The sequence below is a fragment of the Pan paniscus genome, chromosome 10, assembly GCF_029289425.2.
Source record: "Pan paniscus chromosome 10, NHGRI_mPanPan1-v2.0_pri, whole genome shotgun sequence".
Lineage (NCBI taxonomy): Eukaryota > Metazoa > Chordata > Mammalia > Primates > Hominidae > Pan > Pan paniscus.
The window spans coordinates 110,082,111-110,105,547 of record NC_073259.2 but is presented as its reverse complement, the minus strand read 5'-3'; the positions used below and the strand labels follow the sequence as shown (position 1 = coordinate 110,105,547).

General features: G+C 36.8%; 1 protein-coding gene across 2 annotated transcripts in view; it reads left to right on the top strand.

Moving 5' to 3' along the window:
* WASHC3 (WASH complex subunit 3) overlaps positions 1 to 19,394 on the top strand; it is a 49,468-nt gene extending 30,074 nt beyond the window's left edge. For both annotated transcript variants that reach the window (XM_003832578.5, XM_008958023.5), the window contains exons 6-7: positions 6,250 to 6,314; positions 19,144 to 19,394. In XM_003832578.5, coding sequence (XP_003832626.1) covers positions 6,250 to 6,314; positions 19,144 to 19,228 — 150 coding nt within the window. In that variant the 3' untranslated portion in view covers positions 19,229 to 19,394. The remainder of the gene's footprint in view (positions 1 to 6,249; positions 6,315 to 19,143) is intronic.
* Positions 19,395 to 23,437: the final 4,043 nt, after the last annotated feature.

The following is a 23,437-nucleotide window of genomic DNA, read 5'->3' as shown; positions in this document are numbered from 1 at the left end:
AGTCTCTTAGACACTTAGATTTTTTTAAAGCTCTATTTTCTTTGGCTGGCTTAAAATGTGAATTGAATAATCTCTTTGGTTCTGGTGGTTCTGATGCATCCATTGCCAGTGGTGGATGTTGGCCTGAGGAAATGTGACTTCCATTACCTAAGGATGAGGAGCTTCTAAATGATTATTAAAGATGTTCATCAAGAAGGTATGCACCTTGGACCTTGTGAAACCAGTCAAGCATGAAGTAGCATGTTCTTTAGATGACAAACAAGATACAGTTATTGTAAGAGTAATTAAAGTCTTTAAAACATTTTTTGGATATGACCCCAATGTGGCTTTCCATGGTTTAGAGAACTCCAGGTAGTTTCCTCATCAGTGATCAACAGTATAGTCAAAGTATAGTCAAAAAGGAGGAGCTACTGGTTCATACATAATCATAGCTGTGAAAAACACTGTTACAGATTTAGCTTAATAACGATGTGATTTCTTTTTTCATTGTTTTTTAACTATAGGTATAATAATATTAATATGTATTTCATTTCTTTTATAATACCTAAGGTTTACTAATCAATATCAAGATCAATATTTTTTGAGTACATGAAGGTTTGCGGGATGGGGGAATAACTTTTGTGTTGTTTTAGCCTCATTCTGTTTATTGAAAAATAAAAGCTTCATGACCAATGACTTTGATTTGCCACACTTATGAATATAAAGAAAAGATACAAATGAACATTTATCTGTTTAATTAATTGTATAATTTAGCCAACTTTGAAAATTTCAAGTAAAAATATTTTATTCTTCCCATGAACTAAGTAAGTTAGGCAGGTCTGACTACAACTAAAAGAAAGAAGCAAAGCTTAGCAAAATAGTAGACTATATGAATAGTAACTTTGAGTTGGGATAAATGGGATTCAAATGACCTCTGACATTTGTCCTCCTCCTTCTACTTTCTAGCTTATATCAAATGCATCAAGGTTTGGATAGAGTTTTCCCTTAGGCAGAAAACTGTGACAGCCACCAACCGGAAGCCCCTGCCATATTACCTATGCTTTGCCATGGCCCCAGTATACAGAGGACCTACAGAAAGATAACTTTTGTCATACTTTTGACAAGAAATTTCAAAAATTACTCTCTGCTAAAGTCAGTGAACTGGCCTCTAAAGAAATCATGTGTGAAGAATGATTATGCCAGTTTTACAGATTAGGATTTTTCCATCATTTTAGCTGCCTTTTGAACCCTCCATGTTGCCTTGAAAGTTAGGGAGCTTAGAACCAGTCATACTGTGTACAGATTTAATGTTGAAACGACATTAAATCTGCCTATTATGTATTTGCCCTTTTGCATATTTTTAAATTTTCTTGTTATAAATGTTTGTTAGAGGGCAGTAAGCAATGATACTGCTAAGTTCAGGTTTTAAATTTCTTGCTTTTTCTGGTGTGTGATAAAGCTAGAAGAGTGAAGGAAGTACTGGCCATGTAGTGGGCAGATACTAAATAGTTATATGGTTGTCATGTCAGTACCTACTTGGTAATACTATATATGCCTCCCTCAATTCTCATCTATTTATTCTTCACTGATACCACTGTTGTCATAATCATATAGCTGAGAATATTTTAATACTAATATCACATTTTTTATTATAGCCATCCTTAGTGACATTTAATTGCTGTGAAAATGTTCATTTTTGAATAATTTGTTTCCAGGAACTAGTTGTTTACCAAATATTTTCTAGATCTGTATAGGTCATTAGAAATAAAGTTTCCATTTTTTTTAGGTAGCCGTATTCATTTTACAGTGATTAAAAAATTTATTTAAATTAATTGATATTTCTTCACTGAAAGCTTCGAGGAGAAAAGGTCATTGAGCATTTGTTTTCTTTTGTGTTATGATTTGTTCAGTGAACAATAATCCATTATATATAATATTTAATCTGAAAATTTCATCCTAAATGTACATCCTACTAATTTATTTCATAAAATACAGTAATTTTTTTTTTTTTTTTTTTTTTGAGATGGAGTTTCACTCTTGTTGCCCAGGCTGAAGTGCAATGGTGCAATCTTGGCTCACCGCAACCTCTGCCTCCCGGGTTCAAGTGATTCTCCTACCTCAGCCTCCTGAGTAGCTGGGATTACAGGGATGTGCCATCACGCCTGACTAATTTTGTGTTTTTAGTAGAGACACGGTTTCTCCGTGTTGGTCAGGCTGGTCTCGAACTCCCGACCTCAGGTGATCCGCCCACCTCAGCCTCCCAAAGTGCTGGGATTACAGGCATGAACCACTGCGCCCGGCCTCAGTAAAGTTTTTAAATAGGACTGTTGAAATTCAGAAGGCAAAGATATGATTGAGTCCATTTTATTAAGTTAAATTTTAAGTAAAAGGAGCCTGATTGGGGGACTAGCTGCCTTTTAACAACCCGTAGCGTTTTTTCAAATTCTACTAGTTCCCGTGCTCTGCAAAGAAAAAGTTTTTTCCACCAACGTATTCAATAGATCTGTTTTTTATTGTTGCCTTAGGTAGGGAAGAAAACTTCATGTTTTTCATCTTTCATAATTGAATTGTTACAATTCACACTCTTAAGAGGAAAAACTCTAAAATATAAGGAGCATTTTTAGTTATTTTTAAACAAGGAAAGTCATTTATCTCTCTTAAATTGAGAATGAAGTTTTTTTTCCCCCTTCTAATCTAAAACTTTAGGAAAATTTCAACATGGTTTATAAAAGGATTTTGTAGTTTGACTTTCTTTAACACAATAAGAAATAAATGTAAATATTGGCAGGACTATAAACCTCCAAACAGTTTTTTGTGATATAAGAAACTAGTATTTAACTATTAGTGCTGCCATCATAATTTCATTAGTGTGGCTTCTTTACACACTTTCTCCAGTGACGCAAATACAGACGTGATTTTTTGGAACATCAGACTTATGGCTGCCTTCTCTCTTCTTCATTACTTATGTTGGACACACTGTCATTTTCACTTGCCAAAAAAAATCCCACAGTTCAGTAGACTTCAGTTTTGAGGTCTTTCTTGTCCTTCTTAGACCACCAGTAGCTTTGTCTGTTGGCGATCAGAAATTGGACACTTCTTTTTGGTGTTTAACAAACCAGACTCTGTTACTTGACTTCTAAGGAAGAATATAGCAAAACAACGAATTTTCTAAGCAACATCACTGGAAACAACAGCAAATCCCTTTGGAATGCATTCTTTGGAACACAGGCCAAATTATTCTTTTTTATCAAGCTTTATGAGATTTGTATTAAGGTAGTGATAGTAAGTCTCAGAATCAGTTAAGATATTAGCAATTGTATATATTTTTCTTTACCCATATGCATATACAGAAATGACTAAAAATGCCAAATTGTATGTGTATCTGTGCTGTTCTGCTGTAAGCAGGCCCCAGAAACTAAGGTTCAAATTTGGAGCTTACAGGTTTAGGTTTCTATTATTCTTATACTTATTCTTATTATTCTTATAATTCTTATTATGATATAATTCTTATTATTCTTATTATATAATTCTTATTATTCTTATAATTCCCTTATAATCAATTCCATGAAGCTGATGTTCAAATAGAGGGCTTATCTAATTCTACCAACTTCCTTGTTCCCCATTCCTCCCTTCCCACGCATTGCTTCCCCTCACCTCCACCCAACATACACTTTCTTTGCTATATTTTAGGAAATTTTTTTTTCAACCTCATTCTCCTTCCTTCTCTTTTCTTGGCTTTGTAACTTATTTGTGTAACCTTTCCAATGACGTCCTGTGGATTATGCTAAAGTATAATAAATAAATCACATGCTTGAGTTTATAGAAAGACCTTATACCATCAAACCATAGTTAGTAGAAGCCAAGAGGTCTTTTTAAAGAACTATGACATTAACTCTGCTCTTCTTCTCTTTTTTCCTGGCACTCATATTTTTTTGTGGAATGTTTAAAACTCCTAACTTACCCCCCGTTATCCTAAATAATTGAATGAGATTTAATTATCAAGTTAAATTCCCAGCTGTGTCATTCAAGTAATCAGCTTTCTCCTCTATTATTAAAATTAATTTTGTTATTAAGTATGTTTTGTTTTTAAATATATTTCATTCAAGTCTTAGTTTTAGATATATATTTCAAAAGTGGTGTTAGTTTTAATTTCTTGCTTTCTTTATTCCAAACTTGAATCTGTTCACATCGGATGCCCCTAGCAAGTGGGCTTTTTTCTGTTTTTCTCTTTTTGGTCATTAAACTTATCTTCTACCTTCTTTGACTTCCAAACCTATTATAATGCACTTTTCAGAATATCTTTCTGAAACAAAGATATCTTCATGGAACAATGTTGCTTTCAGAGGTATGGTTTTGAAGAGAATTCAAAGATGGTACTATTTATATTGATTCATGTATTATTTAGAATGCATTTAAGTATTAATTTTTACCTGAGTCTTAATAAGCTAAATTTTACTAATTTATAAGACAAAACAACAGTTACCAAGATAAGTATATAAATGGGCCTGCAAATGACCACATTGCCTTTGCTGCCTCTCATGAGAGTCTTCTAAGTAACCTGTAAACTCAAAAGAAAGCCTTTGCATTCCTAACCTTATTTAACCTAGCAGGCTGTGAAAGGGGATGTGGGTATTTTCTCCTCCATAGCCAAAATAAGTGATTATGACTCTTTCCATAGCTATCTTTTCTGGACAGTTTTTTTGAAGTAAATAAAAATTAAATTTTTTGACATAAAATTTTCTGATTAAAAAAATGAGGATTAAATTTAATGATTTAACTTAATTTGGCAAGATCTGTGAGATGCAAGATACTCTGTTATATATAGTGTCCTTAACTTTGAAGACTTTTCATATTAAATTTGTAATAAATTTAGCTGTCACGTTTGTACATATGCATGCCTGGACTTAAACTCAGATTTTACTGGGAAATACAAAATCAGCATTTTGGAGGGGGAGGAGTATATCTGGACAAGCATATACTTAAAAGTTTGAGACAAGTGTACATATGATAGGTTATATAAAGATTTGTGTATATTTCTAAGTATTTGTACTTTTCATTTTAGACAAACTCCTATCCCATCTTCAAGATGTATATTTCAAAATAGCTATGGGAGAGAATTTTAAAAGTTCTTACTGCAAATAATAAATATTTGAGGTGACAGATATGCTAAATAGCCTAATTTGATTATTCCTCAATGTGTACATGTTTCAAAACAGCACATTATACACATAAACATGTGCAATTATTATTTGTCAATTAAAAATAAAAGTTAAAAAATGAACATCACAACTGGCTAATGATAAAAGAAGTGTGTGCAACAGCAATAGAGAGGTGATTGGGCTTTTTCCTGAGTGTATCTGGGTGTACTTTCCTTCTTATGCCACACGGGGTGAGAGTGAGGGTCCCATGCCATGACCCTGCCTCCTTTAAGGAGATAGAATCAAGGCCCTCAAATTGAACACATCAGTTTAGTGTTTCTTATCCTTGGGGATGGTGTGAAGAGAGGGGAGTTGACAGAGATTTGATTACATCTTCTCCCCTTAGAGCTTTACCAAGTGAACTTGGAATAAATGTTTAGTTATACATCAAGTCTCTTTCCTTTTCAAGTAAATGTGTCTTTATTTCTGTCATATTCTTTTCTTAGTGTTTTCATGTTCTTAACATGAACTCTGAGATTCACGTGTTTTTACTATTTTTGCAACGTATACACTTCTAAAATTGTCATTAGTGTTTGTACCAGTGTTGGGAAGATGTGTAATGTAGTCCCAGGGAGGTTCTTGAATTAGATTTGATTTTTGTGTCTAAAGTGTTCAAATGGAATTGGACTCTTTGCTTATTAAAAGAACATTAATATAGCTATACTTAAGAATGGAACTCTCTGAAATCTTTGAAAAGATACCTATTCATATTGTTAACTATTCATTGTATGGCTTCCGCTGGTATTTTAGTCATTTGAGTAATGTTTTCTTTCTTTTGGTGATATAAGAAGAGTGAGAATATGATCTCTGTTCTCTATACAGCAGAATTAGTAATGAATAAGCTCAAATGATGTAATTTGGGCTTAGGTGGTATTGGATAAGACTAATTCTGTTAGGTCAATGTAAAATGGGTACTTTACTAGATTATTCAAGTGCTAGGCACATGCTAATTTTAAAGTAGAATAAGAACTTTTAAATAATGAGGCATCTGAAGGTCTTGTTTTAGATGGTATGTGTCGACATATAAAGGAGACATTTTTAATGATGAAATTATCTTATATCCTTTGCTTAGGGTGTACCAGTGATGGCAATAAGAAACAAAATGATATCAGAAGGACTAGACCCAGATCTTCTTGAGTAAGTAATTCTTCTAATATAATGATATTATTGCCAGGACATTGAATTTGTCAGTTATAATAAAAATATTTCAAATTCTCTGTATTTTTATTCCTACAGTGTTTTATGGTTGAGGATATCATCTTTGTAAATAGTGTGTCTGTTATGTTACCAAACAGAAAAATATCATATTCTACTAAGACCAGCCTTTACACATTTTAGGAACAGTTTCAGTAGATTAGTAATTATTCTAGATATCCAAAGGAGCTGGAATTTAATGACAAATTTTTTTTGCTTTTTTTTTTTTTTCCTTTTTGTGCTACCTCTTTCTTGGCTTGATTTTTTTTTGTTTATTTGTTGGTTTGTGCTTTTTTGGTGGGGGGGTGATTATTATGTACCAGGGGGTAGATGATTTCATGTAAGATCTTAGTTTGTAGGAAATTTAGTCTGCTATAATCTAGGTTAAGCCAGATTGAGAAATAAATAGGCTAAAGCTGTTCTGGGTCTATGTTAATGGTTATTAAGAAACTAGATACTAATTTATGTGAGTTTTTTTTAACCTTAAAGTATTTAATCCCTTATTGTGTGAATTTTATAAAATATTTTTGAGAAATGATAAAAAAAAATTGTGGCTCAGAAATTTGACAACAGTTTATTTCATCCAAGCAAATCTGGCTGTATAGTTCATCTTGGATAAAATATATCATAATGCATTCTTCAGAAGAATTCTGTTTTGCAAGTATCTAGGCACTTGTAAAGAATCTGTCCAATTTGGGGCTGTAGTTCACCCCAATGTATTTAGCTATGCACTCTAAGCATTCATTACTGTACTAGCAGTATACTTTGGAATTTTTCTTGGCTCTCAGTCCTCCAAGAAAACGTGTACACTTTGGAGGTAAAACATTATGAAGTAGTCTTTTTCTCATATTTTATCTGCCAAAATATGAAATTTATGAATTCTTTTAAAGTCTACAAGAACAAATTTCAAACATATATCTACATTTGGCATACATCCAAGTAGCAAACAGTTCAAGTACAATGGCATAGCTTGGCAGCTTGAACTGAAGCATCTCCGAGATATTTGGCATTTGTTGTGGAAATTGTTCCTGACACAGACTTTTAAAGCCAGACGGCTTGTGATATGTATTTTAATGTGAATCAGACATACAGGTTCAATCCATTTTGGTATTCATTGCAATATATAGGTTGTAAATATATTTAACATTAACTGTGACCTCCTTTTGCTTCTGGAAATACACAGTTAGACCTCCTATAATAACAGAGAGCTAAAATTGCCTTTAAAATGATTATCTTTTTCTAGAGAAAATATAATAAATGGAAAACTAGCACCCTATAAGCATCAGCATATGCTGGATATCCAAGCCTTTTACCTGCTACTGGCTTCATTTCATCCCCTGTCCAGCCTAAACCTACTTCATAATCCTTTACTTCAGCCAGCTACCTGCACTAGCAACTTGATAATCATCCTTGATTCTGTCTTCTTCCTTACCCACTACAGTGTCAATCACTATGATGTTCTCATTTTTAATATCTCTCACATCTCACCATATGCCTCCATATCCATTGCCGTTTAGTTCACGCCCTCATCGTTTGTAATCTGAATTACTATAGTAGCTACTGATTGGTTTTCCTGTTCTCTTTCAAGCCATCCACTAAAGCCTGAGTGGATCTGTTCATACTTCATTCTTGCTTCACATCTTCCTGTGACTCTCCACTGCCTTCAACGTGTAGTCTAACATCTTAGTATTGCATAGAAATGCTTTTATCATCAAGATTCAGTTTCTCTCACTAGCTTCCTCTCTTGTGATTCTTTCACATATGCCTATTTCATATAGCCATAGCAAACTACTTGCAGTTCCCTGAATGTAACATTTTCCTATTCCCTTTTGGTGTCGTCAAATGTTTTCCTTTCTCTCTGTGGAACTCCCTTCCCTCATCTTACTGGCCTGGCTAACCTATTATTCTTTAAGACTCCATCAGGTATCACCACCTGATAGAGTCCATAGGTAACTACCACGGAGGAAGATCCCAGGCCCTTCAACATTTCCTTGTGTCTCACTTGGCCAGTTTGAGGGTATTTCGTTGTCTATGAATGTTGAGAAACATTCAGTTGTGAGGTAGTGCCAAGTTTAAGGGTAGAATTCCAGTAACAATTAACATTGTCTTACAGAAAAGCTGCTCCTCAACCACAGCCTAGAGCCTGAATTCTGACCCATTACCTCATATGCACATGCCATTGGTCACCAGGGGCACTGGTTGGAGTGGGGGTGACTCAATGTAACCTATCACCACTACTAGCAACCCAGTTTCAACTGCATTTAGCTAGATGTGATAAGTGCAGTCAACTACCATGTTAACAGAGGAATTATGATGCTTGTGGAATCATGTTTACATAAAAGTTACGGAGCCTCACTTCAGGAGAAAAGTATGAGATGATGAAAGAGAAGAAAATGTGCCATCCAAGGGAAGAGTACACTTTTATTTAGAATCTTAGGTACATTTTAAGCCTCAGCCAAGAACTTTCAGTAAAGATTGTTCTGTGTTCTTTTTTCTTTTAAAGTATAAACATACACTTTATTTTTTATTAGCTTTAGGTAGTAAGACAAACTCATATAACTGTTGGAAGAAATGGCCTACCTCTATCTGCACTGAGCAAAGGGCAAAACTGAGGTTAATATAGAAATAAATACTGATCAGAAAAATATTGATAGTTGATTGGCTTATGTGTATAAAATTGGAAGCTAAGAGTACATAATTTTAAATCAAAAATATTTACATGATAAGGGAGAAGAGATCCTGGCAATTTTCCTAGAAAAATGACTATTACAGAATTTTAGGAATTCTATAAAACTGTAGAAAATGCCTGATAATTACTAAATAAATATTGGATTTGATTCTTCTAAGTGATTGTTTGTTTTTAAAAATTCAAGTTTTTGAAAATAATCATTTATATATAACCAAGAATTAGTCCTGTTTAGCTTCTAAAAATTAATTTCAATACCACCGAGATAAAAAGATATGTGAAAGAATATTTGTCACCAAAATACTCAAAAGAGTTAAGGGGAAAATGGAAAATTTTAATTGGTCTTTGGCCAAAGGTTAATACATTCAGAAATATAGAATGGGTATATCGCGCCTTAAATATTCTTTCAATCATTGCCTAGATTTTCTTGCTTAGAAAAAAAGAAAAAAGTTTCACCCCATCCTGGTCTGTACACTTACATTTATGTCCCTGAACTAACATTACTATTGTTACCTAGTAATTGCTACTTTTACAATTCTAGGATAAACAGACTAGCTTCTGGACTTGCCCATCAGCAAGCCATGAAATTCATGATAGTTAAGGCTCAGGATAAGGCCGGCTTTAGAGATGGTCTACTTACTTGTATTCAGATGGTCTACTTACTTGTATTACTTGCCACTTTCTAGTTGTGTAACCCTGGTTTGATTACCTAACCTCTCTGTGCATCAGTTTTCTCATCAGTAAAATGGGAAATAGAAGAGTTCACTCCCTTACAGAGTTGTTCAGACTAAGATAAACAATGTTGTAAGCACTCAGCACAGCTCTGGATAAGCAGTAAATGTTTAATAAATATTAGTTGTGATTTATGAATGTTTTAATGGAGGAATATGTGGCAAATTCTAGGCAATGGATTTATCAGGCTTTTGGATCATAACTTGTTTATAATCCTGTAGTTGCCTATATACTATTATGTTCTCAACAAAGACATATTTAACATATACAGAGTAGTTATCTTTTTAAATTATATTGTTTTCTCAAACTGAGAACCTATATTGTTAACTTTCCTGTAAAGAACAGATTTCTGAAATTGAAATTCAATTGAACATACTCCTAACCTTAGTGGGAGGGTGCAGTGTGCAGCTTATTGATTTGGCTAAAGAAAGCATATAATTGAGTTCAAGTTACTCTGCAGACTTTGAACAGAACCAGCTCAGTTGGCATTTCTCCTGGATATATCTATCCAAAAGACATTTATACCATCCTCCCAGATGGTGGAATGACCACTCTTATAGTTGCCAGAAATAAAAGTAGCCACCTTAGCCTACTTATCACTGAGACAAGAGGGGATTTATTATTGTTAAACAAAAGGATACTGGAAAGCAATAAAACTTTTTTTACATGGCATGCCCAGCAGATTTTCCTGCCCTCTAAGATCATTCCTTATCTGCCAGGAGGATCTTTACCTCCTGCTATACAACAACATAGTGGATTAAAGGTTGAGTTTTGGCCAGTTGAGGATAGATTAGATCTCAGTTGCACAACTGGACATCCAAAAATAGGGTTTTTACTGTTTCCATTTTGTTAGTTTTTGCTGAGCTAGGTTCTCCATTTAATGTAATTACCAGTCCTCATTCATTAGCTGGCAGACACTAGCTAGAAAGTATAGGACAAATAAAAACCATATCAAAAAATTGTAATTGGTCTGCTTTTAGAGAACTTGATCATAAGAATGAGAGAGATAATAGATATATCAAAGAGGAGATGTTAAAAAGCAGTTGTGGTCTGTGAGTGGCTAGCAAGCAAGTGACAGAGTTGCTGCTGGGAAATAAAGGATCCCAAGATCAAGAGCAAAAGTCCATCCTACCTAGAACAGCTGCTTTTCTTTTTCTTCATGATATTAGGCATTAAATTGTTTTCCTGGTTGCAGGAGTCTACCTACTAAGACAAAGAACAGAATATACCTGTCTTGATGAGAATTCAAAAGAGAAAAGACCAAATTGATCTCACTAGCTGCTATAATTCAAAATCAAAATTGTTACATTTTTAATTACCCAGAGGTTCTTATTAAGTCAATACAATCTCAGTTCAAGAATCTTAGTGTTTTGGTGTTTTGCTTGTTTTTTGTTTTTGTTTTTGTTTTTTAAGATGGAATTTTGCTCTTGTCGCCCAGGCTGGAGTGCAGTGGTGCAATCTCACCTCACTGCAACCTCTGCCTCCCGGGTTCAAGCGATTCTCCTGCCTCAGCCTCCCAAGTAGCTGGGATTACAGGCACATGCCACCATGCCTGGCTAGTTTTTATATTTTTAGTAGAGACAGGGTTTCACCATGTTGGCCAGACTGGTCTCGAACTCCTCACCTCAGGTGATCCACCCACCTCGGCCTCCCAAAGTGCTGGGATTACAAGTGTGAGCCACCACGCCTGACTCTCTTAAGACCACCTATTGCCATCGCATAGCTCTGACAGACCATTAATTGACAACAGTACCATATGACTTTATAACTTTATGTGTATGTAGTTTCCATCAGTGATTTGAATAATAACTACCTCATCATCTCCTATTCAGCAATATTTTTACTGACAATGTTTTTGGTACTTAATCTGCTTTAAATTCAGTGTCTTTAAGTGTCTAGAAAATGAAAAATGTTTTTAAACTCTTTATCATACATGTTTTTCCAAAGAATGTTTGGTTTTTCTGTCCTTAAAGTAGCTAGTTTTAAACACAAATATAAATCTTCCTCTAATGAAAACAAATTAAACCAACAATAATGATATTTTAGGACTCTCTTCATATTTAGGATGGCAGAAACCAACTCAAACTAGCTTATATAAGAAGGGAAGTTATGGACTCTCATAGCTGAAAAATCTAGGTAAGGACAGGATCTAGGGACTCAGTGTCATCAGGGCTGGCTGACTGGCATTCTCCTCTCCCCACCTCATTCTACCTTTACTTCCTTGGTGTAATAAACCATGTCTCTCCTAGTGCTAATGGGTTTCCTCTCTGAAGCCTGGGAACATAGCTCCCCAGCGAGGCTTTAATATTGCTGTTTTTCCAGTTGAACAGAGAGAGAGTTCCCTCTTCTCCATAACCCATAGTTCATTTAAAAGGAAACATTCTGACTAGCCCTGCTTGAATTGTGTGCCTTTCCTCGAATCCATCTCTCTCTCTCTCCAAGGGAATAGATTCCTGTGATTGGCCAGGCCTAGACTATGTGACTGAAACAAGGAAGTGGATAGGGAAAAGATGAGGACAGCAAGGATTCTAGTTGACAACCTTCATTGATTCACATCAATGGGAGAAGAATGGGTGTCAAAATTAGAATGTGCACAGCATCTGGTATGCTAAAAAGGGCAGATTTGTATATACTTCGTCCTTCCTGCTGCGCCTTTGTATATTTTGGCTCATTTTTAGTTGAGGACAACCTAGTAACTTCTTTGAAAAGATATATATTTTTAAGATAGTTTAGACTTAGTAATTAGCTTAAACTTAAACTTTTTAAAAATTTGCTTTTGTTAAGAATTTTACTGATAATTTTGGTGTCACAAATATAAATATGCTTATTAAAATGTAGCCACCAAGCTAGTGTTTTTATTGTAACCACCAAAGATTGAAATTTTTAAAAAATATACATGATATTCATGATATATATTTTTCTGTATTTTGTTGATATAATCTTTTTTGGAAATTCACTTATGTATTTAAAATAACAAGTGACTATTATAAAGTCCTAATTTCCAAATTTTAGTAGTAAAGTGTGTTTTCTTTGAATTGGGAGAAGCTAAACTTTAGTAGTTTAAGGTAGCAACTTTTTCAAATATGTCTTAAAATTTCTTTCCATGAAAAACAACTTGTAGGGTGAAGTAAGAACATTTATGATCATAATATGCAGAGCCAAATTTCTGTTCCCCTTGAAAATATGAATATCCCGCCTGGAAATGATGCTATTGCTGTGAGTTTTATTATTACTAGTAATATTTATAAGGCTTTACAACTTATAAAATGCTTTCCTATAAATTACCTCATTTGATTCTTGTGGCTTGCTTTTCTTTTTTGTACCCAAAGAGAACTAGTATGCACTTTTTCTTTTGTTCTCCTGGCAATTCCAATTTTTTGAACATGAATGAGGGGGCCAGCCGCGGTGGCTCATGCCTGTAATCCCAGCACTTTGGGAGGCTGAGGCGAGCAGATCACCTGAGGTCAGGAATTCGAGACCAGCCTGGCCAACATGGCGAAACCCTGTCTCTACTAAAAAATACAAAAATTAGCTGGGTGTGGTGGCACTCGCCTGTAATACCAGCTACTCAGGAGGCTAAGGCAGGGAGAATTGCTTGAACCTGGGAGGTGGAGGTTGGAGTGAGCCAAGATGGTGCCACTGCACTCCAGCCTCAAATAAATAAATAAATAAATAAATAAATAAATAAATAAATAAATAAATAAGCAAGACTTCATCTCTAAATAAATGAATAAATAATAAAATGAATGAGGAGCCAGGTGCAGTGGCTCATGCCTGTAATCTCAACACTTTGGGAGGCCAAGGGTAGAGAATCACTTGAAGCCAGGAGTTCTAAACCAGATTGGGCAACAAAGTGAGACCTCATCTTTACAAAAAATTAAATTAGCCAGGCGCGATAGCGTGTATCTGCAGTCCCAAGTACTTGGGAGGCTAAGGCAGGAGGATCACTTGAGCCCAGGAGGCTGAGGCTATAGTGAGCTCTGACCGTGCCACTGCACTCCAGCCTGGGCAACAGAATGAGACCTTGTCTCCAATAAATAAACAAACAAAGACAATAAGTACTGGTAAGGATATGAAGAAATTGGAGCCCCTGTGCATTGTTGTTGGGAATATAAAATGATGCAGCTGCTACAGAAAAGAGTATTGTGATCCCTTAAAAAATTAAAAATAGAATTATTCAGCACTTCCACTTTTGGGGATGTACCCAAAAGAATTGAAAGCAGAGTCTCAAAGAGATATTTGTATACGCATGTTCATAGCAGCATTTTTCACAATAGCCAAAAGATGGAAGCAATGGAAGTAAGTATCCATCAGTGGATGAATAGGAACAATTATGGTATATACATACGGTGGAATATTACTCAGCCTTAAAAAGGAAGGAAATTCTGACACATGCTACAACAGAGATGGACTTTTAGGACATTATACTAAATGAAATAAGCCTATCACAGAAGGACAAATATTGTATGATTCCACTTGTATGAGGCATCTAGAGTAGTCAAATTCATAGAGACAGAAAGAATAGTGGTTGTCAGCAGCTGGACGGATAAGGGAATGTTATTAAATGAGTACAGAGATTCAGTTTTGCAAGATGAAGAGAGTTCAGGAGATGGATGGTGATGATGGTTGTACAACAATGTGAATGTACTAAACACTACCGTATACTTAAAAATGGTTACAATGTTAAATTTTATGTTATCTGTATTTTACGATAAGAAAAATTAAAAAAAGAAAAAAATGAAGACAGACAATAACAAGTGTTGCTGACGGTGTGGAGAAATTGGAACCCTCATACATTGCAGGTACAAATGTAAAATGGTACAGCTGCTGTGGAAAAGTTTGGCAGTTCCTCGGAAGGTTAAAGAGAGTTTCCACCTATTGCTCCTGCTAGGTGTTCTAATCTCATCTACTGTTGCACCCCAGTGTACTTTACACTCTAACTACCAAATGACTTACAGTTTCTGAATGCAGCTTGCTACACCATCCCATTTTATTCTTTACCCAGAATGCTGTCATTCTCTTTTATTTCCGCCTTCTCTGTTTCTGGCAAAGTCTTACTCGAATCACAAAACTCTTCGCAAGTGTTTCCAACTATTTGGAGTCTTCTCTGACCAACTTCAGCAGACTATTTTTTCTTTTCACACAAACAGTTCAGCCTTATTTGTATATATACAGCCGTGCATCGCTTAAGGACAGGGATATGTTACAAGAAATGCATTGTAGGTGATTTTGTCATTGTGCAAACGTCATAGAGTGTACTTACACAAGCCTAAATGGTATAGCGTACTACACACTTAGGCTATAAACCTGTACAGCATATTACTAGACCAAATACTGTAGGCAATTGTAACACAATGACAAGTATTTGTGTATCTAAGCATATCTAAACATAGAAAAAGTACAGTAAAAATGCTGTATAAAAAGTAAAAAATGGTACCTGCATAGGGCAGTTACCATGAATGGAGCTTTCAGGACTGGAGTTGCTCTGGTCACCCAGTGAGTGAATAGGGAGTGAATATGAAGGCCTAGGATGTTATTATACACCACTGTAAATTTCATAAACACTGTACACTTAGACGACACTAAATTTATTTTTAAAAATTTTTTCAATAATAAATTAACCTTAGCTTACTATAACTTTATCAACTTTTTACCTTTTTAACTATTTTGTAATACTACTTAGCTTAAAAGACAAGTCATAAATTTTACAGCTATACAAAAATATTTTCTTTCTTTATATCTTTATTCTATGAACTTTTTATTTTGACTTCTTAAACTTTTTTGCCAAAAACTAAAACACATACAAGGCCTACTCATGTCAGGATCATCAGTATGACTGTTCTCCATATCCTGTCTGACTAAAAGGTCTTCAGGGGCAATAACAGGCATGAATCTGCTATTTTCTATTGTAACAATGCCTTCTTCTGGAATATCTCCTGAAGGACCTCCCTGAGGCTGTTTAACGTTAACTTTTTTTTCAAAAAGTAAGTAGGAGTACCCTCTAAAATAACAACGAGGCCAGTCACAGTGGCTCACACCTGTAATCCCAACACTTTAGGAGGCTGAGGCAGGTGCATCACCTGAGGTCAGGAGTTCGAGACCAGCCTGGCCAACATGGAGAAACCCCATCACTACTAAAAATACAAAAATTAGCTGGGCATGGTGGTGCATGCCTGTAATCCCAGCTACTCAGGAGGCTGAGGCAGGAGGATGGCTTGAACCCTGGAGGTAGAGATTGCAGTGAGCCAAGATTGCACCACTGCACCCTAGCCTGGGTGACAGAGCAAGACTCTGTCTAAAAAGATATAAAATAAAATGAAATAACAACAGAGGCTGGACGCTGTGGCTCACGCCTGTAATCCCAGCACTTTGGGAGGGTGAGGCAGATGGATCACTTGAGGTCAGGAGTTCAAGACCAGCCTGGCCAACATGGTGAAACCCGCTCTCTACCAAAAGTAAAAAAATTAGCCAGGGGTGGTGGCGCATGCCTGTAGTCTCAGCTACTCAGGAGACTGAGACAGGAGAATCTCTTGAACCCAGAAGGCAGAGGTTTCAGTGAGCCGAGATCACACTACTACTCTCCAGACTGGGCAACAGAATGAGACTTCTGGTCAAATAAAATAAAATAACAGAAAGTACAGTATAGTAAATACTAGGCGATAGAGGTTTCTCAGCTCCATTATAATCTAATGGGACCATCGTCATATGCAGTTCATCACTGACTGCAACATCATTATGTGGCACATGGCTGTATCACATTCTGTAACAATTTGTTTGCATTTCTGTCTCCCTCACAAAAATTTTAGCTACTTCAGGGAAGGAACTACTTGTTATTCATCTCTGTATCTCCAGTACCTAACACATTTTCTAGCAAATAGTAGATGCATGATGATGAAAATAAATCATCATAATAACAGCAGATAATATTTATCTGATACTATGTGCCAGATATTATCGAACACACTTTACATTTATTAATTAATTTAATCATCACAAAATCCAATCAATCAGTCAGACACAAAGTAGTTAAATAGCTTCCCCAAAGTTGGCCAACAAGTAAGAAACAAGGATGGGATTTTAGCACAGTCTGTACCCAGAGCCTATATTCTTAGTTACTATGTAATATAGCATCACATGTATCAATAAATGGTTACACACATAAATTAATGAATTTTATAGTTTCAGTTTCTTCTGGTCCTAAGCTGCTTTTACCCTTTTCCTTTTTTTTTTTTTTTTTTTTTTTTTTTTTTTTTTTTGAGACAGGGTTTCACTCTGTTGCCCAGATTGGAGTGCCCAGGCATGGTCACAGCTTACTGCAGCCTCTGCCCCCAGGCTCAAGTGATACACCTCAGCCTCCAAAGTAGCTGGCACAGTAGGCCACTACTGGCTAATTTCTCTATTTTTTTGCAAAGGATGGTGTTTTGCCCTGTTGCCCAGGCTGGTCTTGAACTGCTGGGCTCAAGCAAAACGCCCTCTTCGGCCTCCCAAAGTGCTGGGATTACAGGCGTGAATCGACATCCCTGGCCTACCCTTTTCTAAAGTAGCATTTATTTTAGGAAGTTATGTACATTGTTGTATTTGTTTGAGTTGTCATAGATACTAATACAATTTTGATGTGGTATTAAAATAATTCCCACTGGTAATGTTTTCCTACTTAACAAAGTATAGACAGTAAGAAATCAAATATATAGCAAAGAGAAATTTACTGGGTAAAATGTGCCTAGTATTCATACCCACTAATTGTAGAGTTGTTGCTTCTAATGAAAAGGGAGAAAGATGATGGTCCCATGTTAGTATTTTAGGCAGATGGAGCATCAGTCAAATCCTGGAACTGCTGTACCCAGCTTTAAAGTTTCACTGTATTGACTACATAATGCTTCCTTGTAGATATAATCTAAAATTGTTCAGCAGAGCAAGTGGGTTTATATTTGACAACTAGGGAGCAATGCCAGCATTATTTTCTCTTTTGTAGTATGCCAAATATATTTAAAAATATAAGCCATAATTTTAATACCTAAAGTAACTGTTAGACTGTGCATTTTCTTATTTTAGTAATAGTAATTTCTGTTTGTGGTGAATATGAGTTTTATTTTTAAGTGTCCTAAATGTTTAATAAGAGTCAAGCCTGAGGGAGAAATCAGTCTGGTAGTTTGTAATTATTAAGATACAGCAGTTATAGGCCAGGCACGGGGCTCGCATCTATAATCCCAGCACTTTGAGAGGCCAGAGCGGGTGGATCACAGGGTCAGGAGATCAAGACCATCCTGGCCAACATGGTGAAACCCCATCTCTACTGAAAATACAAAAATTAGCTGGGCGTGGTGGCGCACACCTCTACTCGGGAGGCTGAGGCAAGAGGATGGCTTGAACCTGGGAGACAGAGGTTGCAGTGAGTCGAGATCACACCATTGCACTTCAGCCTGGTGACAGAGCGAGACTCCATCTCAAAAAAAAAAAAAAAAAAAAAGATGTAGCAGTTATATTGTTACTCCTTTTCCTCTTGGTTTCCCCCCAAAAAATACTTTTCTTGCTTAATTTACTTTCTTGGTAAGAGTGAATAGAGGCTAAGTGATAGTGCCACTACACTGATTAAATGACTTACTGGCACAAAACTATTGAGGTTTAACTAGTTGACTGTTTTAATAACATCATTAAAATTTCATTTTGGTTTATTAGAGCACATCCATGCAAAGTTGGAATCTAACCATTCTCATGTCTCCTTATAATGCCTAGGGGATCTTTGAAACAGTATTTTTGCCAACTCATACTTTCTATTTTCATTCTGTAAAGATAAAACATGTAAGTGAAAACGTTTAACAAACATTAAGAACCTTCTTCGACCAGGCACTCTCCTTCGCTACAAAATTTCCACATTACCTATTTTTTTAATAGCCATTTTTGAACTGTCTTCCATTTCTAAGTTTCTCCCTGCAGCTTTCCTGAACATGAAGCATTTCCTTTTCTTTTCATTTCTAGCTTTCCTTTCTCTGTACCTCATGTACACTTGGAAGCTTCAGGGATTTAGCACTGGTCATGCCAGCCTCTACAGATCACATCTCTCTCTGTCTATAATTGGGTCTCCATGGTAATGAGAAGCAGAAAGTGCTGAAGTAGCGCACTATGTAAGGACTGGCAAGAGAAAATACTGTCGCGGCCTCTACAGGCATAGCATTGAATCCCCATGGTGCCCAAGAAGCCCGAGAGAAGCACGCTGTGGTGTAGAGCAGGAGACTGAGGACACGGACTTGGCAGATTTATTAGCAGCAATATTCTAAGATGAACCAAATTTAAGAGTTTGTAAGTGCTCTTTTCAATTGGAAAAGACCTTTGAAATTTTTTTTTCTTTTCTTTTAGGAGGCCAGATGCTCCAGTGCCTGATGGCGAAATTGAAAAAACTGTAGAAGAAAGTTCAGATAGCGAATCTTCTTTTAGTGATTAAGCTTAATTTTGATAAGAATTACATATGCATGCATAGGGGTACATTTACATTCTGTAAGAGATTGAGCCTGAACTCTCTTAGTCATAAAAACATCAAATGGCCACATGTCCACTACCAAGCTTCTTCTATGTTAAAAAAATAATAATAAAGCAGTTTTAACCTGCCAGTATGTCTTGTTGCTAAAATAAAGGGCCTCAAAATGAAAAATAGGATAACCTAAATAAAGTACAATTAGTGCTACAAATACTAAGATAGAATATTTTAGAGATGCAATGAGCAATTACAGTCAGGCACGGTGGCTCACGCCTGTAATCCCAGCACTTTGGGAGGCCGAGGCGAGTGGATAACCTGAGGTCAGGAGTTCAAGACCAGCCTGGCCAACATGGTGAAACCTCCATCTCTACTAAAAATACAAAAAGTAGCTGGGCGTGGTGACAAAAATTAGCTGGGCGTAGTGGCAGGTGCCTGTAATCCCAGCTACTCAGGAAGCTGAGGCAGGAGAATCACTTGAACCCAGAAGGTAAAGGTTTCAGTGAGCTGAGATTGCGTCATTGCACTCCAGCCATGGTGACAAGAGTGAAACTCTGTCTTAAAAATAAAAAGAGATGCAATGAGCAATTTTAAATGAAGTCAGTGTGAGTTTAGTGATCAATAGTAGACCCAATGCAAAAAAAAAAAAAAAAACCAGTGAATTTGGCTAAGTGAATTATTCAATTTTTGTGAATATTTTAGCATGAAAAGTATATGGATTCATATCATGAGTTGTTAAAGACATTTCTGGTAGAAAGTAATACTGGGTTGAAATTTCTGTGACAACTTAAAACTTACATATCACATATGTTATGGGTATGGAACTTTTTGGTAGTATTGTTTAGCATATGCAGCCTTTCACCACTTGGCCATTAGTTCATGTGTTTTTTAAGTCAGATATTCTTATGCAGTCATGCATTGATTAACAACAGGGATATGTTCTGAGAAATGCGTCATTAGGCGGTTTTATTGTACAAACATTGTGGATTTCATAACAAGTGTACTTACACAAACCTATTGCTTCTAGGCTACAAACCTGCACAGCATGTCACTGTACTGAATACTGTAGGCAGTTGTAACACAGTGGTATTTGTGTATCTAAATGTAGAAAAGGTGCAGTCAAATATGGTTTTATAATCTTAGGGGATGTTGACCAAAACATTATGCAGCACTTGACTATATTTATTAGCAGATGGAAATTGAATTGAAGGTCGTTTCAGTGTGGTTCAGAATGAGTAACCATCGTTGCCATCAACTCCTATATTACCTAAACAAAAAAAATGTGTGCAGGATTAAAATGTTCTCACCTCACCTTGCAAATAAGTAATTATTATTCATAGTTATTTACACACAGTCTAGAAAATTCCTAAAGTACTTATGTGAAAAATATATAAATGCATTTAACTAATTGTGCCCATTTTAGTTTAGTTCACCTGCAAGTAGAGCCTGAGAAAAGGACTTGGGTGTATACAGGTCATTCACAAGGTGATCCCAGAAAACAGAAGTAAAAAAACAGGGAGAGGAAAAGGGAGAAAACCACTTAAAAGTTTATTATCGGCCAGGTGAGGTAGCTTATACCTGTAATCCCAGCACTTCGGGATGCTGAGGTAGGTGGATCACTTGAGGTCAGGAGTTTGAGACCAGCCTGGCCAACATGGTGAAACCCTGTGTCTACTAAAAATACAAAATTTAGCCGGGCGTGGTGGCATGCACCTGTACTCCCAGCTACTGGGAGGCTGAGGCAGGAGACTCACTTGAACCCAGGAGGTGGAGATTGCAGTGAGCCCAGATGGAACCACTGCACTCCAGCCTGGGTGATAGAGTGAGACTCTCTCAAAAATAATAAAAAATTTAAGAAGTATGTTATCAAGATTGCCAGTTGGGGTTTGAGTGCTCCAAGACCCTCTGAGAAGCTTTCAGAATGCCTCCCAAAATTTTCCACCTAATAAAACTGGGAACATTTATTAAGCAATTTCCATCCCCCGTTAGTTGAGTTGCCTCCAGGGGCATTAATTATCCCTGCACTTCTGGGCTGTGCTTCTGTGTGGAAAAGCAGCACCCCAGTGTTGAAGAAAGACTTGGAACAGGAAGCAGAAAGATACATGGCTTCGGCTTGCGGTGGGATTTCACAAGCAGAAAGGACAAGTCCAAGCTTACTCACCTAGAACTATCCATGTAGCTGTGACTGATACCGGAAGTGGACGAGGGAATGTGCAAAAGAGATATTTGCTGCAGTCTACCCAAATGCAGTCAATTCAGAACTGATTGAGTCCCGTGTTAAGTCTACTTTGTCTTTTGTCTGTGGGATAACACAAGGTGATGGCTAGCCACAGTCTTTCTAAAATCTACACAGGAAGATTAGTGAGACAAGCCACAATTACTGTCACTACAACTGAACGCAAGGCCAAAACTGGTACTTATCATCTTCCACCACCCATTTTACATTTCTCCTGCTCTATATCAGAAATTCCGCTGGTCTAGGCTGGTTGTCAAGCATAGTGACCCCGACCTTCATCCTTTAAGTTTTCTAGGGCTTTGATTGCTTTGCCCTGTTTAGGCTATGATTATCACAATCATCTCTTTGCTGTTTCTTACCAGGCACTGAAGCACCACGACATGCCCCAGTGAACCACCTGCATTCTAGACACATTCTTCCTGTTTCATTTTGTAATCACAACCCTAGCTCCTCATGTTAACATATTACTTCCTATTTTTGTCCCACAGACATGAGCAGTCCCAAGGGACCGATTGGCAGCAGTAGATTCAGCTTAGTGGAATCCTTACTGTGCTCCCCCATGGAAGTGTGCTAGTTCCGTCCCCCTACCCCATCTGGGAACTGGGACTTCCAGGAAAGTCTGAGGCGGCAGGGATGGGAAGCACAATCACAAAAGAATGTCACTGAGAATGGTGGAGAAGGACCATTCCTATTTCTTTTCTCTTGGTTCCTGGATCTGTGAATCCTGGCAGCTGAGGACATGGCATCATATGCTAGCCATTTTTGTAGTGCTTTTACCACATCCTAGAGATTAGCACTTCAACCTTGCAGAATGTCATCTCTGAGCTGGTGCCTACAATGAGCCTATAATAGACCATTTCATTGTTCTATTTGATTGATTTCTTCTGGATGATGCTGTATGCGGTAAGACAAGTGGATCCAACAATTCATGCGCCTGTTGTTAGTCATTTACTACAAAATAATCCTAAGATCTGAGGCAGTGTAATGCGAGATACCATGTTGGTAATAGACATCCTGTAGGCTATCAGAGAGTAATGCTGGCAGAGGTGCTGCTGGAAGGAAAGGAAAGCCCCTATTAAGAGTAGTAATTAATTACAATAAGAAAGAATTACTCCTCTTCCAGGGTGGAAGGAATTTAATGCAAATAAATTGCTCCCAAGTGACTGGTTAACCTCTTCAAGGAATAGTACCAAATCATTGGTCTCTGCTGCCGACAAATAGGGTATTCAGCAGTAGCTGAATCCTAGCTCATCTAGCTCATCACTAGATGAGCATTAATGTGGAAGCCCAAGCTGTTGGGCCCAAGCATAGCCGGCATCTCTGCTGCCACGATTACTCCATTTGTGGGCTCATTGTATAACCTGGGGCAATCAAGGACAAGGCTGGCTGACATCTACTGGAGAAATCATCTTGTCCACCTAATTTTTGCCTCCTCAGGTGAGTGTTTTCTTTCTGGCATTTCATCCTACAAAAATCTCCACACTTTGGGCACATTCCCATAGTTTTGTCCACATTCTTCATCCTTAAATCTCACTTTCTCTAATCTTCCAATATCGCTCCCTCCTTATCCCTGACCAGCCAAACCAGTTACCAAGATCAAAAGTCTGTAGTATTTAACTCAGGCCATGTGCTTCTTCAGCAACATCATGACAAAGTGTACTGTTTGAAGCTCTGTCCATCAGGAAGATTGTTTTCCCCACTACTAATTGTTAGAGCCACCTCTGTCAGAGGCAGCAGTGTGGCAGCAAGCCATTTTTGCCTACACCAATATATCAAGCTTGTCCATGCATCAACAAGGTCCACTGTTTGCTGTCAGCTAGTGAGATAATATTGCAAAAGTAGCTTCAATTATTCACTTTCTCCCTATTGCATGCCTTTTGCTATATGTTTGCATTGCCCTCCCCCTCTGAGTAGAGCATTTGGCCTTAATTTTGGATTCTGAA